The sequence below is a fragment of the Clinocottus analis genome, unplaced genomic scaffold (assembly GCF_023055335.1).
Source record: "Clinocottus analis isolate CAN_PGR_092001 unplaced genomic scaffold, fCliAna1.0.p SCAF_11, whole genome shotgun sequence".
In the NCBI taxonomy this organism is placed as follows: domain Eukaryota; kingdom Metazoa; phylum Chordata; class Actinopteri; order Perciformes; family Cottidae; genus Clinocottus; species Clinocottus analis.
The window spans coordinates 15880543-15901771 of NW_027175832.1; the positions used below are offsets into that span (position 1 = coordinate 15880543).

The following is a 21229-nucleotide window of genomic DNA, read 5'->3' on the forward strand; positions in this document are numbered from 1 at the left end:
GTGTTGGATAAGTCTTGGTAAAGCCACTGAGGGAACATAAGCAAAGGTCGAATGAATCATGTCACCCCAGTAGAATTCGGTGATCTCTCTCACATACACGCACACGCACACACACGCACACGCACACACACACACACTCTCTCTCTCTCTAGATCTGCTCACTGCTCCAACTCAAGCGTTACCTCTTACATTTGCACATATTTTAATACTAAGTCTGCGGATGCTGAGGTTTACTGAGGAATATGCATGTACTTTGCACGTTGAAGGTTTCACTGTAAAAACAAGGAATACAGATAGTTTTGGAATAATGATACTGATCTGAAAAAGAAAAAACAAAAAAATCGTACAAGGCCTAGTTGTTACTGTTAAGTGCATGTTAACTTATGACAAACTATACAAAATACCAACTGGAAGTATTTCCACATTGTATCGGTGATAAATTATTTTTTTTCAGACAAGCAAAGGCATCACGATAGAAATCAATAACTTAAACATACCAATTATCATAAATAATGACTGCATTGTTAACAAAACACTTGCTTCGCCAGAGCTCGTATAGCAGAATAATCAATTTAAAAATAACGACAAGACAATAGTCCGCAACGTTCCTTCATTTTGCTTTTAAGTCACATCTAAATGTGCATCTTCTCATACTTATTGGCAATCCTTGGTATGACCGTGGACATTAATGCCAACATGACGCATTCAGTACAAAACGTAGGCTCTCTCTGGCGATCTGGAATCTGTTCCAGCAACAGTGCACGGATGACCAGTCAGTCAATCCAGAGTCAAGAGTCAAGAACAAAACTGAGCACCTACAGTAGCTTTCTTAAACCTGCTGGGTATGGTTCATGGTACTTCATGTTAGAGCACAGATTAAATACCGAATAACTGGATGTAGGCAAACATAGCAGCCACAGCTAAATAATACCGGCTTGAGACTCATGGCCAGTGTTGATTTCCTACTCTGTGTGTTTTTTTTCTTCTTTTTTTTTAAGCTTCGAAGGTTTCATTTCACTACTTCATGGCGCTCAGGAAATGTAAAAAAAAAAAAAAAAAAAGAAGGAGAGAACTTGATTTAAGGAAAAATGTCTTTTCCTTCTGCACGGCTCGGACTCTGGTGCTAAGGGCTAATGCCTCGCACGGGGCTTCAGTCACGTCCTTGATGGCAAATGCAGACCAACCTGTTTGCTAGGAGTCACAGAGAGAAAAGACAAGTCTCAGATCTTTACCCCTGTACTATATAGTGCTCGTTGGGTTAGGATGCCTTCAGAAGCATGAGGAAACATGATCATTTACTTGGCGATTGGTCTCTCGTCTCACAGGGAAGAAAGTTTTCCGGGGATTATTCAGGATTTTATTCTGGAAATAACGTTCACTCGTTTTGAATGGGGAGAGACCGTTTGTGTTCATGGTCATAACCCCGTTACTGTGTGAGCATGGTTAAGTACTAAATAGGAAGGTTTGGGTTTCAGTCCATGTGTTTCTTGGAGATGCATTCAAATGCACAGTCCAGCTGCATGTATACGAGCACCTGTATATGTGCTGGATTAGAGCATTTCTTCAGGGTTGATGTCTGGTATTGGCTGTCTCCAGTAACAGAAAGAGCTGTACTCCGGCAAGACGAAGGCCTCATTCTGCTCTTTACTCAACAGAGGGAACACATGCTCCACCAGCTCACTCAGCCTGCAGTAACTGTGGAAGAATAGAGAAATAGTAGGGACAGAGAGAGAATACTAATTATATTAACAATTATTCAAAGCGTGTTAGCCATCCAGAAAATTCCCAAGAATTATTATGATTATGATATTGTAATAAAAATGCGTCCGGGACAGCGGACAATAAATTTAAGTCTAATATTCCCTTTCCTTTTAGCTCTGTGTTGGGCTCCACCAACTCCAGAGGCAAGCGTCTGTCTCTGTCGCTGCTAAATGCTCCTCTATGTTCAACATCTAGTCAGTAAATCTGAGGAAAAGAGGTGCCTTCTGTTGTTGGAACCTCTGCGGGCTCGTCACTACGATCGACAACTTTAACAATTAATACAACATTTGTCATTTTATCTTCTGTTCAAATAAAATAATGACTAGGGCAGCTTTACGCTTATATATCATATTTCCATCTCTTAAAATATCTCATTTGGTGAGTAGTTTGTCAGATTCTGTCCGTGCCAGTGTCTACTCCTCCTTGCTATCGGGGAACTCGACAGTGAGACAGACAGAAACAGTCAGTTCATGTACTTACGAGGACTTGTTGCCCTTAGTCTGCTCCTGGATCAGCTCTCCCTTGGGGTTGACTGTGAAGATCCTACACACTGGAACACCCACCTCCTTATAGGCAAACACATCCTGCATGGAGACCAATTATCAATTATGACTAGTTAAAAACACATTAAATGCAAATCGTCTCTTTAGATGAAAGCCAGGAGACTGGAACTAATTTAAATATGATGATAAATTTGCAACTGGGCCTTTGTATGCCATCTGAGATCATTTTCAGAAAGTAGCTCTCATACATAACACGCACTGGGAACAAACTGACATAAGAGCCTTAATAACATTAACCACAGATTTCCTGTTTGTGTTCCACCTAATGCACGTAATGGTAATATTTCCAAATGGAAAGTTGTATGAGCAAGAGGAAGACTGTGTGTTTGTTACATTTTGTTTTCTTTTCTTTGGCGAGCGTCAGAGACAGACAGAGGTTTGACGGCCGACCCAGTGCTTCATCTGGGTGTTGGTGTTTATGCAGCTGAAGATGGGATGCTGTGCCCGGCTTGAGCCTTTTTTTTTTTTTTTTCTCCTTCACAGACGATGTCACATGGCACCATACTCCGCCAGTGACCTCAGCTCAAGTTCAGCCCAGTACTGAGTTCATATGTTTGTGTCTGCTAATTGATAGCCAACGTGTCACGTTGATCTTGCAATACATCATGTCTGCATCGACTTTGGGAAAACACAGCTCCCCGTCATGTAAAAAGAGAGCGCTTTAATGTCTGTGAGTCTGACATCTTCAAACATTCATTAACTCACATTAGCTCTATTCCCAAAGGCGGCATAGAATGGCTGCTTGTTATGCTGGAACAGGTTCTTGATATCTGTAAGGCATTCAATCTTGAAGATCTCTGGTTTCTTCTCAATGACCTCCCTGAAGCAAACAGACAGTTTGATTAGTGATACACACACGCACGTCCTTACCAGAGGTCACTTCTGAAAGAGACTTCACTTTGTCAAATGCTTGTTCGGTTTCTCACTTCATGTTATCTCCTCAGATTAGATTCAGCTTTTAGACTTAGATATTAAGTCGACAGGGCCATGTAAATACTGCAAATAATTATTTAAAGACACGGCGCAACAATCCACACGCTGAACTCGAGACAATACAAACTGGGTCTATTTCTTGGCATGTTCTAAGCAAACCAAACCGCCAATGTATCTGATGCACTAGTGATCCATCTTTATGGGCTTCTTGAAATTCGTTTGACACCGCAGACGGGGTAAGCTTACGAGCTTTGACGATCAACAGGAGATCAGAAAAAGGAGAAACCAAAGGAGAGCTGTGGCATTGATGACGGATTTTCCTGTCACATCCTTGTCAAGGACGCATTAACACTACAAACGATAAGTGATCTGATGGCTCAAGGTGCATTTTAAAGTGTAAACAGAGTCTATGATGTAGAGGGAAAGGTCACAGAAGAATCCCATTGAAATTACATACGATTAGGATGGAAATGCAACAGAGCGGCTTCTTCTCCACAGTATGGGTACAACTGTGTCGGAGGAGAAGAACCCTCCCTCCTGGGTTTCGGCCATGTTGCATGGCATTACAATGTCTGCCGATAATAATCTATCCACAGATCAGTGCTACCTGGAAATCAGCGAGCTGCATCCTCTTATGTCTAACCATCTAATTAATAAACATGTCAATCGCCTGTCAAAGGCTTTGCCTTGGCAGCTGCCAGTCTGTGAAGACACCATTATCAACGGTTTAGAACAAACATGTGGAAACCAGGGAATAAAGATGAAAAAAGAAATAAATAGGGAGACAGTAAGGAGATTAATGCAGAGTATATTTCTAGTAGCTGATGGCAAGGCTACAAACACAGTTAACACCTTTTGAGTTAGACATTCACAAGTTTTAGTTTTTTGTAGCCTCTGCATATGAAAGGCTTATTATAATGAATGAGGATTTAGAATAGATATATTTAAATGTGAAATAAAGTTTTCAGACAAAACTTTGAGGGGTTCGAATTATGATTTGTGATACGCAAGGTTTAACGTGTGTGATGACTTTGGAAATACATTTGGCTTTATGACACTGAAATGGGAAGCCATTTATATCGTATGTTCTTGTACCTGTGGAAGGCAGAGAAGAGACTGCTGGGAGACAGCATGAGAGGTCCTCGGGGTAGAATGGTGCCTCCATCATTGACCCACTGTAGGTAACCTCTTGTCATGTCCGCCATGCCAATCGCACGTGCTGAGCAGTACAGGAACTTGTAGCCATTCCTGCCATTGGAAAGCACGGTGCTCATTAACAGTTGTTCCAATACAGTTACATATCACCACCATCATTAGTGATTAGTTAGAATAGCACTTTAATAAGATTCACAATGTGCAGTTTTCATACCATCCATCCATTAGCAATACCCACCTATCCTTCAGGATTTCCATATATTCCCCATTAATTCCTATTCACAGGGTTGACTCATAGCTACTGGAAAGTCACACTCACATTGATACCTACCTGTTATTTATTAAGTTAACCTGCATCAGGGTTCCCATTCTTTTCTACAGATATTTTTCCAGGATATTTTCAGTGATGATGTGGCTGGTTTTGACAGTCAGGGATTGTGTCATATACCAATACGTTCCTCTCTGTAGAAGTCTAATTTAAAAGACGTAAAGTTTATAGCTTTAACGTCTATAAAATCATCCCTTAAAACGCTGAGAAATTATGACAGATTGATCATAGAGTAATAATAGAGCAAACACACCATCAGATGTGCAGCACTTCACTTGATTGTGTAGCTATCGCTACAAAAGTGAAACATTTCATGTCCATTTCATATTAATAATGCAGCATTGCGTTTGTAGAGACAATGCCAGCAAAGTACCGTGAGCCAGTATTCAGCCTCCCATACAGTTGGGCTGCCATTCATTGACTTCAGTCTGCAAACCCTACACACGGAGCCAACTACTCCTGCCCTGAGGTTATGCCAATTCAATGAAGAGTTTACTTCTATTTATCAAGACAACTACTAATCTACTATGGAGTATTTGTATTGTCTGCATGACTAAAGTAGAAAAGACAGGTCAAGATTAAAGTACCAAAACTCACTACAGGAGCTTCAAAGGGTAAGTGGTGAAACACCGACATGGTGATCCAGAATAACTCAGTGTTGATTTGAAGTCAAACTTCCTGAGTCATCAACCTCAAAGCCCCTACGCAAACACTGCGGGAAAATATCAACTCCATAGAGAGACTATTGGGAATCAAACGCAGACAGTGCGAACCACAGACCGACCATTTATCTTTCCTCTGTGATTAATCAGTGTTGTTTGTGCACTTACTCAGCTACTGAGTGGTAGAGCTTGGCAATGCCCTGGTGGGTCCAGTCCTTCCCCAACTGTGGCAGGATCTGTCCAAATACATCTGACCTAAAATATTAAAACAAACACAAATGGCTATTAGTGACATAAACACAGAACATAGCAGTTGTAAAGTAACAGAATCAAAGGAAACAAAGAAAAGTAGATCTGTAATACAGACCTAAGCACCATAACTACTCAACCAGTTCATCATGAACATTATAGACTGATCTCCACTAATGAGGATGACGGGTACATTGGGCGGGTACTGTCTCAACCGCATCTTATAGCTGTGCGCTTACAGACTAAAATGTAAATGAGCTCATTATAGTGCTCTTCATTCTGTTGCTCAATGAATACCACATGTCACAGGTTGGCCTAAAGGGTCACAGAGATAATAAGCTTCAGTCAGTGTGGACCCATTTGATGTTGACCACCTATGAACCACATGGAGCGGACAGCCGACTCGCATCAAAAGAGATGGCGCTAGCCTTGAGAAAATCTTCATAAACTGAGTCTGCATTCACATGGAGAATCTGGAGGCAACGGGACAGGATTTGGGCATCGGAAACCTTCAGGTTTCCGTTTCTATTCCAAGTAGTATTGACCAATTGTTTTTGAGCAGTGTTTAGTTGAAAAGTGCTCTGCGTAGAGGGCAAAAGGTGGAACTTATTGGCAGAAATGCAATTTCGGAAGCCACGAGCTAACTTCCGACGAGGATTTAGCTTTTTTTATTGATTTTAAATAAGCTATATCTGCTGGCGGAACTCAAACTGGTAATATAGCCCGTTGAAATCAGAGGCTTACCCATCGTTAGACCGATAGCTGATGGGATCAGAGATTGGCTTTATGCTAATTAAAAGGATTAACACAAATAAAGATGGATTATGGATTTAATATCTGCTATCTGAGGAGGACTTGAATTAGTCTATGTAAATAAAGTTGCAGAGAAACCCTCACAAAATGTCTAAGAAGGGAAATTAAATATGAAGTCATCCATCATCTTTCTTTCAATAATTCAATGTTAACAATTCACGTGGGAGTTTGCGTTTTTGAAGTGGGTTTGTATGAGGTACTTATTCATAGTTGGTGTTTTAGCGGCAGCAGATGGTGCCCGGCACACCCCCAGTTTGGAGAGACACAGAGTTGGAGCAACACAACGTACTGCTGCTAACGGGGGCAGCAGCAAAACGTATTTTAGCCGCCTAAAGAATAATCTCCATCAGTTTAAAGTATACGCTTAATTCAGAATATTTTCACTACAATATCTTGCTGTCAGCCATTTCCATTTCACTTTGATGAATCCAAACTAACTCGTTGAAACTAAAATCATCATCATTGAGCATTAATACAAGCAAACTAAACGATCAAGGCAGCAGCAGATCAGCAACTCCAGTTTCGGTGCACTAAAATTACCGTTTTTCTGAAACGGTAATTTTGAAGCTTACACATCAATTCCCTGTCGCAAAATGCTGTCTGATGACTAGGTAAAGCAATTAAGATGCTCCAAATATAGCCTACACTTAAACGGATATTAATACATCTAGCTGTACTTTTTAATTTTTTTAAAAAGGGGGCTAAAGTATTTTTTGCTGACAGTCCTGTCCGCAGCAGAAGATTGCTTTGCTCCAGTGCTGGTACTTGGTACTGTTGTCCATTTCTGACTGTGTCTCTGCCAAACTGTGTCTTTGTCTATCTACAGTAGGTAAAACACTGATTGGGGATAAGTACCTCACACCAGCCTACTTAAAAAAAAACTAACTAGTGTGATCACTGCAGATGGAGGACATCAGGTGAATGAACAGTCACCAAATAAGGATAATTACTTCACAGTCTGTCGGCCATTTATAGACACGAGATTCAAAATATCATAGCACCTCTACAGATGCTGCCTTGCTAAAACAAAACAAAAAATACTCTTGCAATACGGATGCTTACAGGTCATGATCGATGACGAGCATCATGCATACACAGGTACTTTTGCACGATTTCACAGTACATATCACAAAAAGGCTGCAAGAAGAGTGTGAGTAACAGGTTATTTCACACCTATACACAAGTGTGTGTGTGTGTGTGTGTGTGTGTGTGTGTCTATATATATATATATATATATATATATATATATGTCTATATATATATATATATATATGTCTATATATATATATATATATATATATATATATATATATATATATATATATATATATATATATGTCTATATATATATATATATATATATATATATATATATATATATATATATATATATATATATATATATATATATATATATATATATGGAAACAAAATGGCGTAACAATGACAGTAATTTACAATGTCTACAATAATTTACAATTTATAATGTGTTGTTCAGTACTGATGACAATCAGTATAGTGAAAAGAAAGCATAACTGTTTTCCTTACTTTCACTAAAAGCTGGTTTATGACAAATTCTTGTATCGTATTTGTGTGTATGATCATGTGCTATGTAGTGAGATGAAAGTTCAGCACCGTCACTCTAATCAAAGGAGTTATGAGACTGTTGCAGCGAGTGACTTGGAGGCACGTACTTGGTGATGGTGCCATCAATATCCGAGATAATGACTTTGTCGTCCCAGTTCCACAGGTAGATTGTGCCCTCGCAGCGGCACGTGCCTTGGTATTGGGTGGTGATGCTAAACGTCACATCGTTAGGGCCTTCCTTCAGTTTCAGACTGGCCTAGTAACACAAGGAAGACAATCAAAACATCTCGGAGGTACAGGCAATTTCATTCACTGACATGTGTTCCAACACTATAGACATTACTCTCTCCTATGATTTGTTTTGCCACAGTAGAAATGAACATATACTGGTCTTTAGCGCCCCCTACAGATTGTAAGTGGGGCAAACACTCTAGAGTCCATAGCTAGCCAGCAGAGGGAGCGCTAATCTACAGCAAAAAAAACATTAAAACACAAATCTCATTGGGTGCTATCCACTCCAGGTTGTAATCTAATTGATCATCTTTTATGAAAAATCAGCCAAATTAAAACTAAAAATGTAACCATCAAATTGAAGTAAAGTTTAATAATATAAAAAGATTCGATGCCCTACTTTTAATTTCATTTATTTTTTGCCGGATAATTTTGAGGAAAGAAAACACTTGTGTAAGAATGTACTTACTATCTGATCAGAGGAGAGGCGTAGCGACTTCCTGTAAGAGTGTTGGCCTGGGTGGTGCTGACCCTCGACTGGCTGCAGTCTCTCCTGACAAGATGCAGCGCTCACCTCCTTGGCCTCTTCATCACTGGAAGAGTCTCCTGCTTTAGGACTACAGGGAGACGACAAGAATCAGTGTCATCTTCTACTGTATATAGATAAATTGCTTTTAAAAAAAGAAATAGGATGTAATCGACTGCGAGGGAAATAAAGGTTTAAGACTACTGTTAACAAACGTATGCTTGCACAGGTTTTGATCATATAGGATTATTTTGTGCAACTTCTAAAACGATATAAGATTTGAAGCTAATTAAATACATAAAACTAACATAATCATGACATGGTTTGAAAACCACCTCTGTTTGTCAGCTTTAATCTCCCACAATATATTGTGCTCATGCTTTCACAATGTCATTCCAGATTTCACCATGTCACTGAACTCATTTGAGTATTAATAAACCACTTACGGCATGGGTAGTTTCTCCTGAGACATGGGGGGTCCTTCCTCCTCCAGTTGACACTCCTCCTTGGTTTCAAGCTTAGTCTCTGACTGGAAGAGTAAAGGTGGAAATATGCCGAGATATAAAAGTAAATAAATATACTCTAAATATCATACATGTGGATAAGTCTTACTAAAAAAAAAGAAAACTGATAGATTTGCATGGTGTCTTTAATACTTAGATAACGTGCACACCTGCTTGATTGTACTATCTGCCCTTTTTCGCCAAAACCACCAGCGGCCTGACTTTTTTGGCATTTTCTCCTTCACCCAGGCTTCCTCTGTAGCCTAGGATACACAGGTAATGATGAGATACTTAAACATTACAATGATCAAACATGTAATGACAACAAACAGAACCGAAAAACAAGATCAGTTACCTTTGGTAAATTCTTCTGAAATGCTTGTAGACTTAAAATCAAGGGTGCAGCTAATGTCCAATTATAATATCTAAGAAAAAAGGCAGTTAAGAGATTATATTTACCACACACACTCGTTGATTTCACGTGTGAAACATAAAAAGGCTTACTTACCTATTTCCTATCTTTACTACCAGGTTGGGGTTATCTATAATTGCTGGATTTTCAGAAAATTGAAGATAGGTGATGATATGCTCCATGAACCGTTCTGCAAAAACAGAAGAGTGGAACATTAATTAAAGTCAGCAGGAGAAAAGGTCAGCGGCAGTGAGCCATATCCTCTTACTTAAAGAAAACATTTTTCTTCCATTAGCTACATCAGCTGAGAGCTTCTGTAAAACACTTCCAGAAGAGTGTATGAGACACAAGAGAAAGGATTCATACCCACTAAGACTGACACTTGCCTTAAAAAGGACAATGTGGGCACAGGCATCGTTACAATCACACACACATCAAGCTTATTTTGTATGGAATAGCGCCTCCACCAACAGTAGATTGGAGACCATCTAATGTGGCCAATAAAGTACGGTAACTTTGTATTTGCACAACACATTTGTTATGCCTCCACTGCTTGAGGTTTCTGTCCTGCATAAAAGTACTCGGTGCACTTTTGTCTAAATTTTTTATGAGAACCAGTCTAGAGTACCTTTGGATATTTCAGCATTTTCTGTGAGGCCTCCGCACAGAGAAAGAGTGACATCGGGGAGGTCGCTAGCTGAGTCAGAAAGACACTCTGTCCCGCTGTCAGCTGCTGCACTGCCCACCGACTGTGGAGACTGTGAACCAGAGTGCATCTCCGAGTCCATCCAGTGTTTGGTCGCAGCCTCAGACTCACTGAAGCAACAAAATAGAACAAACGTCACGATGCTTCCTTTGGTTTTAAAATAGACAGATTATGAAAGAGAGAGGCACCTAATTATGTCACTCCCTGACCCTTTTTAATTAAAAATGGAAAGCTAACCTCTTCGGGAAATATCTTGCAGCAACATCAGGTTCAAGTACATTCAGGTCATCTAGGTAGATATCCTCGGGACCCTGATGCTGGCTCCGCTTTGGGACACCTTCATTCAAAAACAACAATGTATGTATCAGTAAATTTGCAATCACAGCTAAAGATGACAGAAAAATGGGCAATCCAACATACCCTTCTTCTTCGAAGGTGAATCGCTCAGTTGGATGTTGCAAGGGGTGGAGGTTACTACATTGGGTAGCAGGACATCCAGGGGCTCGGTGGAAGTTAGAGGACTTACAGATGTTATGATGCCGACCGATTCGAGAGGAATCAAAGGTGTTACAGCGGTCATAGGTGTGCGTGGCTCAGGCTTGACAATAGTACACACTGAGGAGACGCTATCTCCCCTTTCAATCTCAGTCTCGCTTGCCATGGCCTCTGAGCTGAGGATTACACGGAAGTGGGTGCTCTCTGATGGGGTGATGGTCACCGTCTTCAGAAGTTCTGGTCTCTCTTTCTTGGTGACCTGGATTTTGGATAACAGAGAGAAAACATTACTCAGAGGAGAGGATACTGAGAACTATTTGCCTCTCAATATTAGTGGAGAGAGGCGCTTACCCTGGTTGTTTCTGGGAACTCCCCCCACGTCCACTGCATGTGGGACTCCGCTCTGAGCAAACTCTCTGAGGGCCTGACCAGCAGTTCAGAGTCACTCTTTGGGGAAAAGGCCTGAGACAAGGCATGACTAAAAAAGGGACAGTAGAATAAACGCAGCAGTCAATAAGATAGAGTCCATTTACATGTCTCTGCCACACCTTTGCTGTTTCCTCTGTGTTCTTGTCAATACATACCTGTCATTTGGCGGCCAGTCCCCATCAGAAAGTGGATAGCCATCTAGGCTGCGTCTGGCTGCGGGTAATTTAGGGTCAATGTCTCGCATCGTGGTTACGGAGGGTGACCTAAATACAAAGTCAATCATATGATTAATAATTACCTCATTCCTATTCATACAGATATCTGCTACAACAGTGAGCATTGACACTGTACCTACCGGGAGACATGTGCTGCAGCTTCCTCATCAGAGCTCATCTCCATCTCAAAAATGTCTTCATTTTGCCCAGAGCTGGACATAGCAGCAGGCGTAGCAGCAGGTGCGTTAGCAGCAATAGCATTACCAGTAGTGACGGACATTGGCGGGGTCAGCTCCTCCCTTCGGGGATCTCCTTTGTGCTTCTTCCTCCGTTTCTTCTTCTTTTTTGTGGACATGGTGCTCGGAGCAGGAGGCTCAGGCGGGTCCTCTGGGTCAACGGGATCATCCTCCAGATCTTTAAGTGCCCTGTGCTCAACCTCTGACATCCAGAACAGGTGACTCTCGGTGGGGATTGGCGAGGTGGCCAGGTGGGCAGGAACAATCTGCTTGAGCATCAATGAGAATCAGGAGAAGGCAGGAACTTGAGGGCTTAAGAAACAAGTGCAAACCAAAGCAGCATTACTGACTCATAGCTTCTGTTCCTAGCCTATGATGTAATTCCACGAGAAAACAGGGTTGTTGTCACTGCTTCATTGTCACAATGAGAGTTTAGGAAGCTTGAGCAATAGGTCACCTGTCAAATGTAGCAACTACAGTCGAGTAAATAGTTCCTCACACAAACTCAGAGTCACCATCTTTCTTGTGGAGTGTGTACAAAACCATCCTGAATCTGATATGATCATCCTGAGGAGTGTAACATTCTTATTTAATAAATTCTCATGGCATTGCCATCAAATTCCACTAAATAAATACATTTCATTCAATTAAATATCTCACTTAACTTGTATAAACAAATCAAAATTAGAGGTTGTGTTATTAACCTGCAGCAGTATTGTTATTTCAATTTCATTTTTCAAAATGGTGGGCTTCATGAATCTGTAGTTAGTTGGGTACTTACATTCAGCTGCTCCGCTTCCTGGACAAAAAAGGCCTCTCCATTGTCACCAAGCTTCATGTGCAGCTCTACTGGCTCTCCGTTCACTTCAATGTCAATCTGGAAGAGTTTGGCAGAAGATAAAAGTGATACTTTTATTAGGAAATACAAATCATAAAGCGGACACTGAAAATGCTGTTTGACTGATAATTACCATGTATGCGTCCGTCTACATCTGATTATGCCATTTTATTTGCCAACAATTTGGATCTTGTTTTATTATACTTTCATTAATTACACATCAGGCCACACTTTAGCGACTTACAGGCCCATCTTTCTCCAAGAGCTTTACAAAACGGAACTGTATGGGTCCTCTGGGCTCGCATTCAGTCAGCTCTGCCAAGAGACCATCATTCATGATTGTTGGGCAGGCGAACCCCAGTGGACCTGAGGCTATTCAGAAACTTGACACCAGAAAGGCAAAAACCAGATCACGTCTGGCAGAAACCACAAAAGAGGCAGAATTTGACTCAAGTGCCCAGTCTGACAACCTGAAACCAAATCATTATCTCTAATTCTCAACCAAATGGACACCAACATCGTCCATTTCTGCCCCCCCTTCTCTCGCGACTTGTCATGTTGTAGTTTTTCCTTTTGCTGATGTCCTTTACTGCCGGTGTGGTTTCTCAACAGCCTCAAGATTCAATTTCAACCCCTCAGGGTTGCTAAGGGCGATTTATGTATGGTGAGTGATGGCTGGGAATTTCAATGTCCAATTAATAACAAGCCAGAAAAAATGAGATTCCTCTTCAACCTTTCACAGCCGCAGACAGGTTACATTCACTTGGCCGAGTTGTGGATTTACAAACACCGTGCTGGATTACTGAGACAATAGCTGCTCCAGCTGTTCGAAATTAGGGCACATAATTGGGTTGTTCCTCTCTGACAGAACGGTCCAAAGTAACTTTTGAAGTTTGTGTTCACTTTTGACCACAAGAACGAAAGATCTACTTATGCATAACAGACTTATTTTCTTATTATTCCAAATGTTTTCCAGAATCAAACAGTACTTAAAAAACATTTCTGGTTGCCAATTAGAGTTTCTAGTGTATGGGCACAGACACACCATCCACAGCCAAAAGATAATTAGCGTTTTGGCTGGCTAATACAGTTTCATGCCCCCTCTGAATTGTTGAAAGAAAAAAAGAACACACGTACGTGCACACACATGCACGCACGCACACTTCTGTTATTAGCTGCAGCCCTAAAGAATCTGATAAGCGATCTCAGGGACACGTGCATAACCGTTACACAACAGCCTTTCACGTTGAGGCCTCCTTCACGTTTCTTCTCCCTCCCACACATTAAAGTTGTAGAGCTGTTGCCATAGAAACCAGTCATTCAGTCCTCCCTACAAGCCCATCAGCATTCTGGGTAGGTGGTGAGACAGTGTCAATCCCCCACAAATCATCACCCACTCTGATCCTCAAGCAAGTAAATAAGCATAATTACTGTTCTACGAATAGAAATCATGGACAAAGTCACTATTGATAGTGATGTTGTTGAAAACAAAAAAAACACATTAAATTATTATTTCTATCTTATTTTATCCATTACTAAACAGTAACTGAATAGCAGAGGAATATTCAGAGGTGTTACACAAAAACGATAAACTCAAGTGACCTCAATGTTGCGCACAAGAAAGGTTGTGTTGACTTAATACTAAAGCAGGTTACAGACCTTTGAGTAGATGTGCAGCTCCACATTTACTTACTATATCAAAACAGGCTTAACTTGCTCCCCCAATCCATCAACTAGCCTAACAAAGAGGTGCTACAAAAATGTGATTTTCAGGTGAGACTTGAGGTTAAAAAAAAAACTAAAACATTAAAAGTACTGTTGTTCCTGGACCATGATTAATTGGATTTTATCTCCAAGCTAAGACAATATATTATCAAGTGAACTACTATTAAGAAGGGAGAAAAGCCCATAACATCAGAACCAAACATTACAGAAATTGAAGCTATTAATCGCTGCAGAAGACTCGACATGTGAATGGGTAACCTGACTGGTAAATGAGGCAATCTATATTCATCAAGCCATACAGATGATCCAAACCATCAATCCCTTTTCATATTTCATATCTGAAAGACATCTAAACCTTACATTCAGTCTAGTTTGCTCAAAGGCAAATCTTAATAGCCAGAATACACAAACCGGTGTTTTGGGTTTTAGGTCAGCAACAACAATAATGCGTGCCATCATCTGGTTTAGTACAATATTACACTACAGAATCTCTCTCAGAGACCGTTTACAATTTTTGATCACAAATAAAAGTAGGCTCATCCCGAATGTGTTGAAAGGAAGGCTAATGTGACCGACACACGTTATATGTTATGACTGATAAGACCCAGCACAAAAAAGAAACTTGGGTCTCCGAGTCATCTTTTTCAAAAGTCTCAATTTCCCCCGTCAAGACAAAAACATAAATCACTGGGTCAGAAGCATTTTCAGAAATCTCTGTATGTACTTATGGGGTTTGCTTAGTGTGGATGTGAAATGTAAATGTAGCAAAAGTTGTGCTTTAAAAAAATAACAAATAAACAGCATATGTTTTAGTGTGGATAGACTCTAAAGTACTTGGACTTAGTTTGGACACAACCTCACACAGTAATAGCCACAATTACACATATACACAAGTTGCCTGTTGATGACTGAGTTTTCATACAGAGTAATAAAAGTGAAAACAAAACATTTTGTAGTTCACACATACCTTTATATACTCATTCCCTTAATTGCAACCGTATGTAGATTAATAAGCTTTGACGTCTCTTAATATGGAGCATTTTAATATTCAGCATGAGTTAAAAAGAATAATCCAAATCTTTTTTCACACTTACCACTTTCTCTTTGGAGCGCAGTACACCCAGCTTGCCAAAGCGCACATGGAATGGTGAGCACTGGTAAGTGCCATCTCTGTGGCGGACCACCACAACATCAATACAGCCCGACAAGGTGGCCTGATTGATGCCCTTATACAGTTCTTTGACCGTTACCAGCACCTGACCAGCCAGCTGGCCCACGTAGTTCATGGTGTTTGCCTGGAAGGGGAAAAAGTACAAAACATTAGCCGAGTTAGGGGAAAGACAGCATGACAAAGTACAAGTTGTGAAATCAAGTAGGTTTCCACTTGATTTAGCACATTCTCAGTCCATCCACTGTTGTCCCTTCTTTTAAGTATCTTCTTCAGTCCAATTTGTCTTTTGCCTATATTTCTCAGAACTCTTTCCGCCCGCCTGTCTGTCTGCCCTGTGGTGTCTGTTATCTCCTGACCTGTATACAGACTGCCAGAGTGCCACTGTTCCCCTGTCACTGGCCGCTGTCCCACATGAGCAGCATCAGAAGGAGGGGGGAGAGGGAGGGGGGAATGAGGGGGCTGAAACAATGAAGAGACAACCTCACAGAGTTCCCAGTGCCCATCTGCAATGGAAGTAGCTGACTTCCTGTTTTCATATACAATACTAAAAGTTGTCCTTCTATGGCTATAATTAGATGAACCAGGATTGACCCTGCATATTTACGCAAAGCACTTTTTGTTGCTTGGGAGAAGCAGTTGACAAGCAATCTGTGAAAGCCACTAAATCAAAGAGAAAATTCCACACAGGCCTCAGCTAATCACACAAACTTTCCAGCCTTCCCGTGGTCTCATTACTGGACGACATAATTTGCAGTCATTATTGCGTGCAACAGAGTGCATATGACCATTAACTGAGCAAACATGATTTTGGTTTGTTCAGGTCAGGGTTTTATTTAGCGAGGCTTGTAAACGTGTTCCCTTGTTGACTTCATTAGGTTTATGCAACATGAAATGTTCCCACGTCACACTGACCTTTTGTTCAGAGTCTAGCCGTGGGGGGTGTTGTAGAGTAGAGAATAGGGGCATTTGTGCAACGGTGGCATCATGCAATATGGGGAACTGGCATGATATCACTTACCAGAGTACGCTAATGAATAGATAGCAATAGAATACAAATATGAGGCTAAATCAGAATAATTTAACTACACACAGGCAGGTAATCGGCATCAAATCAAAACAGCAATCACTCAAAGTTGACAGTTCAAACGGTTCCAGGGCGGTTTAGATGATTTGATATGAGGCCTGTTAGCAACAGGAAGTTCTCATTTCTCTTAAAGAACACCACTCCACATTTTTAGACCAAGTGGATGGAAAAACACATATGCCGAGCCAACAGCCTTTGTTGACATCTCTGAAAACCAAAAACAGTCTTCTTGGCATCAAGGAAATAACCAATGATATAACTTTGGGGCGTTATGTAGTGAACTTTCACTTTTACTTTAACACCACAAAAAGTCGCATTGTCGGTGACCAAGTGCGTAACTCCTGTCCTTGATGATGTTAACGCCAAGAGCAGTGATGCATACATAAAAGAAGTTTGTCATAACAACAAGGCTTCAAATACCTATCATTTTACAACAGGGAATATTCTACATTAAAAGAAAACACACAGGAGCTGTCTGGAAAGGCGCCACTGATTTCAGTTATCCAGAACAGTGGATCTCAAATGGGGGTACATGAAGACACTCCTGGAGATATGTGTGATTTAAAAAATAAATATTTATAATTTGGATAAATTAAAAATTATATTTTACAACTATAAGTGGAATTTCATAAACTGAATGTTATATATTCTATATTAAATCAGACACTGAAGGCCCAGCACAGTGTATAAAACCATTTTTAAAACACAAAATGCTTTGCGCTGGTTAGGCGGTACTTGGCTAAAAAAAAGGAAAAATCCACAGGGGGTTCATCACTGAAAAAGGTTAAGAAGCACTGATCTAAAACACAGTCCCACAGACAAACATGCATAACCTGCTGCTACACATTGTCTTTTCCTTCTTTCAGTGTCATCAGTAGAAGCACACAAAACAAGTAGCTGCACTGTCAGCCCCCAAACAAATACAAATTGCACTGGACCGGTTTGGCATTTGGATAAGAAATACAAGCTGATTAGACAGACGATGCAGGCAATCGTGACCCAGAAAGAATATTTTAGACCATGTTTAAAAATAAAACACTTCATCAGTGTTCCAACCTCTTCATTCATAGACTAGAAGAAACAGGCATGAATGTAGTTAAAACAATACCTTTGATCAGATATTAAGTCACTAGGCTTGGTCACAATAATAAGCCAATAAATCCAAGCAACCTGCCAAACCAAACAATACAGTACAGGATGTCAAACAGTATAGATTGCCCTCCAGGATCAGGCCAAAGCTGTCAGCGTTGACTCACCAGGGACCAAGACAACTTCAGATAGGAGGACTCATCCTGTTCACTGTTGTCGTCGTCTGTGTTACTTCCCAGGAGCCCCCCGTCCCCCCAGGACCTATGTCTCTTCATCACAGTGAGTAGAGCACCCGCTCTTACTTAACCCATCTCAGGATACTCCACTAGGATCAATGTTTTCCTCTCTCAGATTATGATGATCGTGCCTTCTAGCCATCCTGAATCCAATCTCAAATGGGACCCACCTAATCACGTTGGAACAACCCTTACAAGGGTAAATACCGGCACACTGCTATCTGATGCTATTGTGTAACACTGTCATAAACTTTGTCATCCTTCATCTGGGCAATTCTTTGAAAGATCTCTTCAATCCAGTCAACTGACAGGACATAAAAGGTTCAACCAATGGGATGGCCTCTTTAAGATGGCGGCGTAACGCTGATAAGGGATAGCCAATTTCTGTGAACTGCCACTCAATGTTTTTCCCTGATAAGAGTACATGCTCAGGGGAAAGAAAACAAGCAGTGCTCTGCAGCGTGACGTTCTTGCCGAGTCACATGTTCAACACGATCGCTGGTGCGTGTGCTTGTTATTGTGCATGAATAATCAAATGATATAGATTAGCTGCAGGACACCACCAACCAATGGGATACATTGGGCTTTAACATGTTGGTCATTACCCTTGAACTTTTGACCCTAGCAAAAGTGAACAAGGGAAAGTTCTGTAAATACCAAAGTGATAATCTATGTTGGGAATAGTAGATATTACATATTAATATAGCTTGCCAAAATTAGCCCATGTGCCATTTCAATCGTACCCATATTCATTCTATATTATGTAATGCGTATACTCATGAGACTGTAGTCGACACAGTGATGAATTTGAACATGTTTTTGTTATCAAGAGGTTGTCGCTGGTCAGTTTTCCAGCTGCCTGGTTTATCTTCTAAATGAATGCTAAGATGAACATAATGCATGAAGCTCTTCCAAAAAGGCCTCTTCCCGACTGTCCCATCTGCTAAGCCTTTAGTAAACACTATCAAACAAACCACACAGGCAACTGGGTGAAAGGCTGCTGGTTCGCCCCCCCCTCCCGCTGCCCATTTGCTAGGATCTGTTCCCCGTTTGAATATTTCAGAAGAGCAACAAGCAAAAAGACAAATACTTTCCTTCTGGAGAGAACCCAAACACACACTGTGCATGTACATTCAAGAATTACAAGATCGGGCATCCGAGTATTATAGCTACTTTCACAACATGATTTTGGTCATCATCTGAAATGATCGAGTGACCGTTTGCTTTGACAGTGTGACATAAGAATCCGTCCTGCAAATGCGCAGGTCAACCAGACAACACAAGGTTCATGTTACACTCTCAAGTATTAGGTGACACCAAACTGCGCCAAAATGAGCCTACTTGTTATGCGTGTAACATAAGCCATGATGACAACCCCAGACAGACCATGTTGGCTCTTGTGTTTACATAGTATGCAGTGCAGGAAAAGCTTTTTGGATTGAGGTTTCAGATCAATAGTCAGAAAGAAGGAGCCAGAAGCACTTGTTCAATATTTGCTTGTACTTTTGGAGTCTGTAGTTGGTTGTGTTGATGCACTGTAGTGTGTTAAACATATACTATTGTTCTTAAAATTTAGTCTACATAACAAACACAGTGTAGCATCTCCACAAACGGCAGCCTACAAAAGGACTATTAAACCAATCACTGTCTTAAAAAAAAAAAAAAAAAAAGTAAACAACTGAACAGTCATGAAAGACACAAGATAGCCACCTGCCTTAATTTAAGCTAGTAAACATAACATACAGAGTGCAAACGAGAATCAGATGACTGCTCATCATGAGTTGTCATTGTGTAATTATCAAACTGTGTCAAAGTATTGGGGTTTTGTCAGGTTACCTTGGACAAAAGGTGAGTGTTAGATAGTGACAGGCTAATGGGAACGTCCATAACTAGGGACAGTAACCGTGTGGGACTCTAATATTACTCAGCTAATAGTAATAATAATAATAATAATAATAATAATACCTAGAAATGCTAATATTGACCTACTTAGAAACTATGGAGGTTTTATTGAATTGTGTTTTTTGAATAACACCACCCACAGGCAGGTGCTTTATCTGGTGAGGTGACAGCGCTGCCGACGAGACAACACTAACTACAACTACAAAACGTGAACCAACATAAGACACAAAACAGACAGCTGCATTTGGCAGTTTCCGCAGGCTAAAAAAATGCTAATTTCGGAGATTAAAGCTGCCATATGGCTCGAGTAAAATGCCATCAGTAACGTTAACCCTACACAAGCGTTGTGACGTTTGATGAATGGAAAACGCGGAAACATAAACCACACATTTCATTTTAAATGAGGTTATTAACTGTGAACTGCAATGCTTTGCCATGTGTGAAGTTACACCAAATCACGGACGATGGGGCAGAAAATGTCGCCAGGAATAAATGAATGGAGCATCAGCTAGCTGCTTCAACGCGCAGCTAGCTTTAGCGTCAACGTTACCGGGGAGTTACCGTTAGTGGCGGACGGTGACACGGTAACGGGCGAGAGACACGGCTCACGACAAGATAGCCCAGTTGTTGTTTTTTTAATGGTAAAAGTGGTCACGTACATTTGTTCCCGTTACGCAGTGAATGGATGGATGTCTCTGGGGTTAAATTAGTCCACCGCAGCTACATAGACGTTAGCCAGCTCCCTGGCTAGCTCACGTTAGCCGACGGAAACGTTGGCATTAAACGAGTTGAAACCAACACATCGACAACTGTTTACCTCTCGGTTACTGCAGCGGGATCCTGCCAATCTTCAAGGGACGCCGTCTTCAGTGAGTCCCCATGTTTTGTGAGCGAGCGTGAAACTCCTCGGTTGCCTCCTGACGTGTCCGTGTCCGTGCCCCGGGACCACCGTGGCTGACTGGTTTGAAACCAGCAAGGAGCTGAAGTTGATGGGACAGGGTGCAGGCAGAGTGGCGCGGCGCACTCACACAGCTGGTGTGGCTCTTTTTTTCATCGTTTTATATCGCGGGTTGATTTAGCTGCATGCCCGATGTAGTCGTTTTGTTTAATAATTTGCTCAGGGACATTTATTGACAGATGTTACACGACAGGATTACACACGTGGGTGAGCGGTAACCTCAGTGAAATGCCGGATGTTCGGGACTCTTGACTCCCCTTTAACAACCCTATTGTGGGCCCAGCACCCCACTTTGGGAACTCCTGATGAATGACACAATCAATGAATGCAGGCACAAATGAGATGAACAGCTGTTTTCTAACAGGCCATCATCAAGCCCCCAAACCCTTGAGTGTGCTGCAAATTAAATGTTGTAACTTTAA

The 21229-nt window shown here is 41.1% G+C and overlaps 1 protein-coding gene across 2 annotated transcripts; it reads right to left on the reverse strand.

Annotated features, from left to right (window-relative positions):
• Nucleotides 1-1343: 1343 nt before the first annotated feature.
• Nucleotides 1344-21226, reverse strand: lpin2 (lipin 2). 2 transcript variants are annotated; one of them, XM_068602623.1, is made up of 20 exons: nucleotides 20667-21226; nucleotides 15462-15662; nucleotides 12586-12681; nucleotides 11709-12070; nucleotides 11509-11616; nucleotides 11276-11402; nucleotides 10850-11183; nucleotides 10667-10766; nucleotides 10352-10539; nucleotides 9820-9913; nucleotides 9667-9736; nucleotides 9482-9574; nucleotides 9255-9337; nucleotides 8752-8899; nucleotides 8159-8307; nucleotides 5571-5657; nucleotides 4353-4505; nucleotides 3030-3144; nucleotides 2242-2345; nucleotides 1344-1695 (listed from the first exon to the last, which is right to left on the reverse strand). In XM_068602623.1, exons 2-20 carry the CDS (start codon nucleotides 15651-15653, stop codon nucleotides 1551-1553), a joined length of 2748 nt encoding a protein of 915 aa, XP_068458724.1. In that variant the 5' UTR covers nucleotides 15654-15662; nucleotides 20667-21226; the 3' UTR covers nucleotides 1344-1550. The 2 variants fall into 2 exon arrangements, with proteins under 2 accessions (XP_068458724.1, XP_068458732.1); XM_068602631.1 differs by lacking the exon at nucleotides 20667-21226 and having other exon boundaries at nucleotides 15462-15869.
• Between the last annotated feature and the right edge of the window lie 3 nt (nucleotides 21227-21229).

What these genes read in the sequence shown, in the direction of transcription:
- lpin2 (XM_068602623.1), bottom strand. Translation starts at nt 15,653, where the DNA reads ATGAACTACGTGGGCCAGCTGGCTGGTCAGGTGCTGGTAACGGTCAAA. An exon ending in GACTGGCCGCCAAATGACAG is followed by an intron (nt 11,403 to 11,508) that starts GTATGTATTGAC and finishes TCCCTTTTTTAG; the next exon opens with TCATGCCTTGTCTCAGGCCT. An exon ending in AGTTCCCAGAAACAACCAGG is followed by an intron (nt 11,184 to 11,275) that starts GTAAGCGCCTCT and finishes TCCAAAATCCAG; the next exon opens with GTCACCAAGAAAGAGAGACC.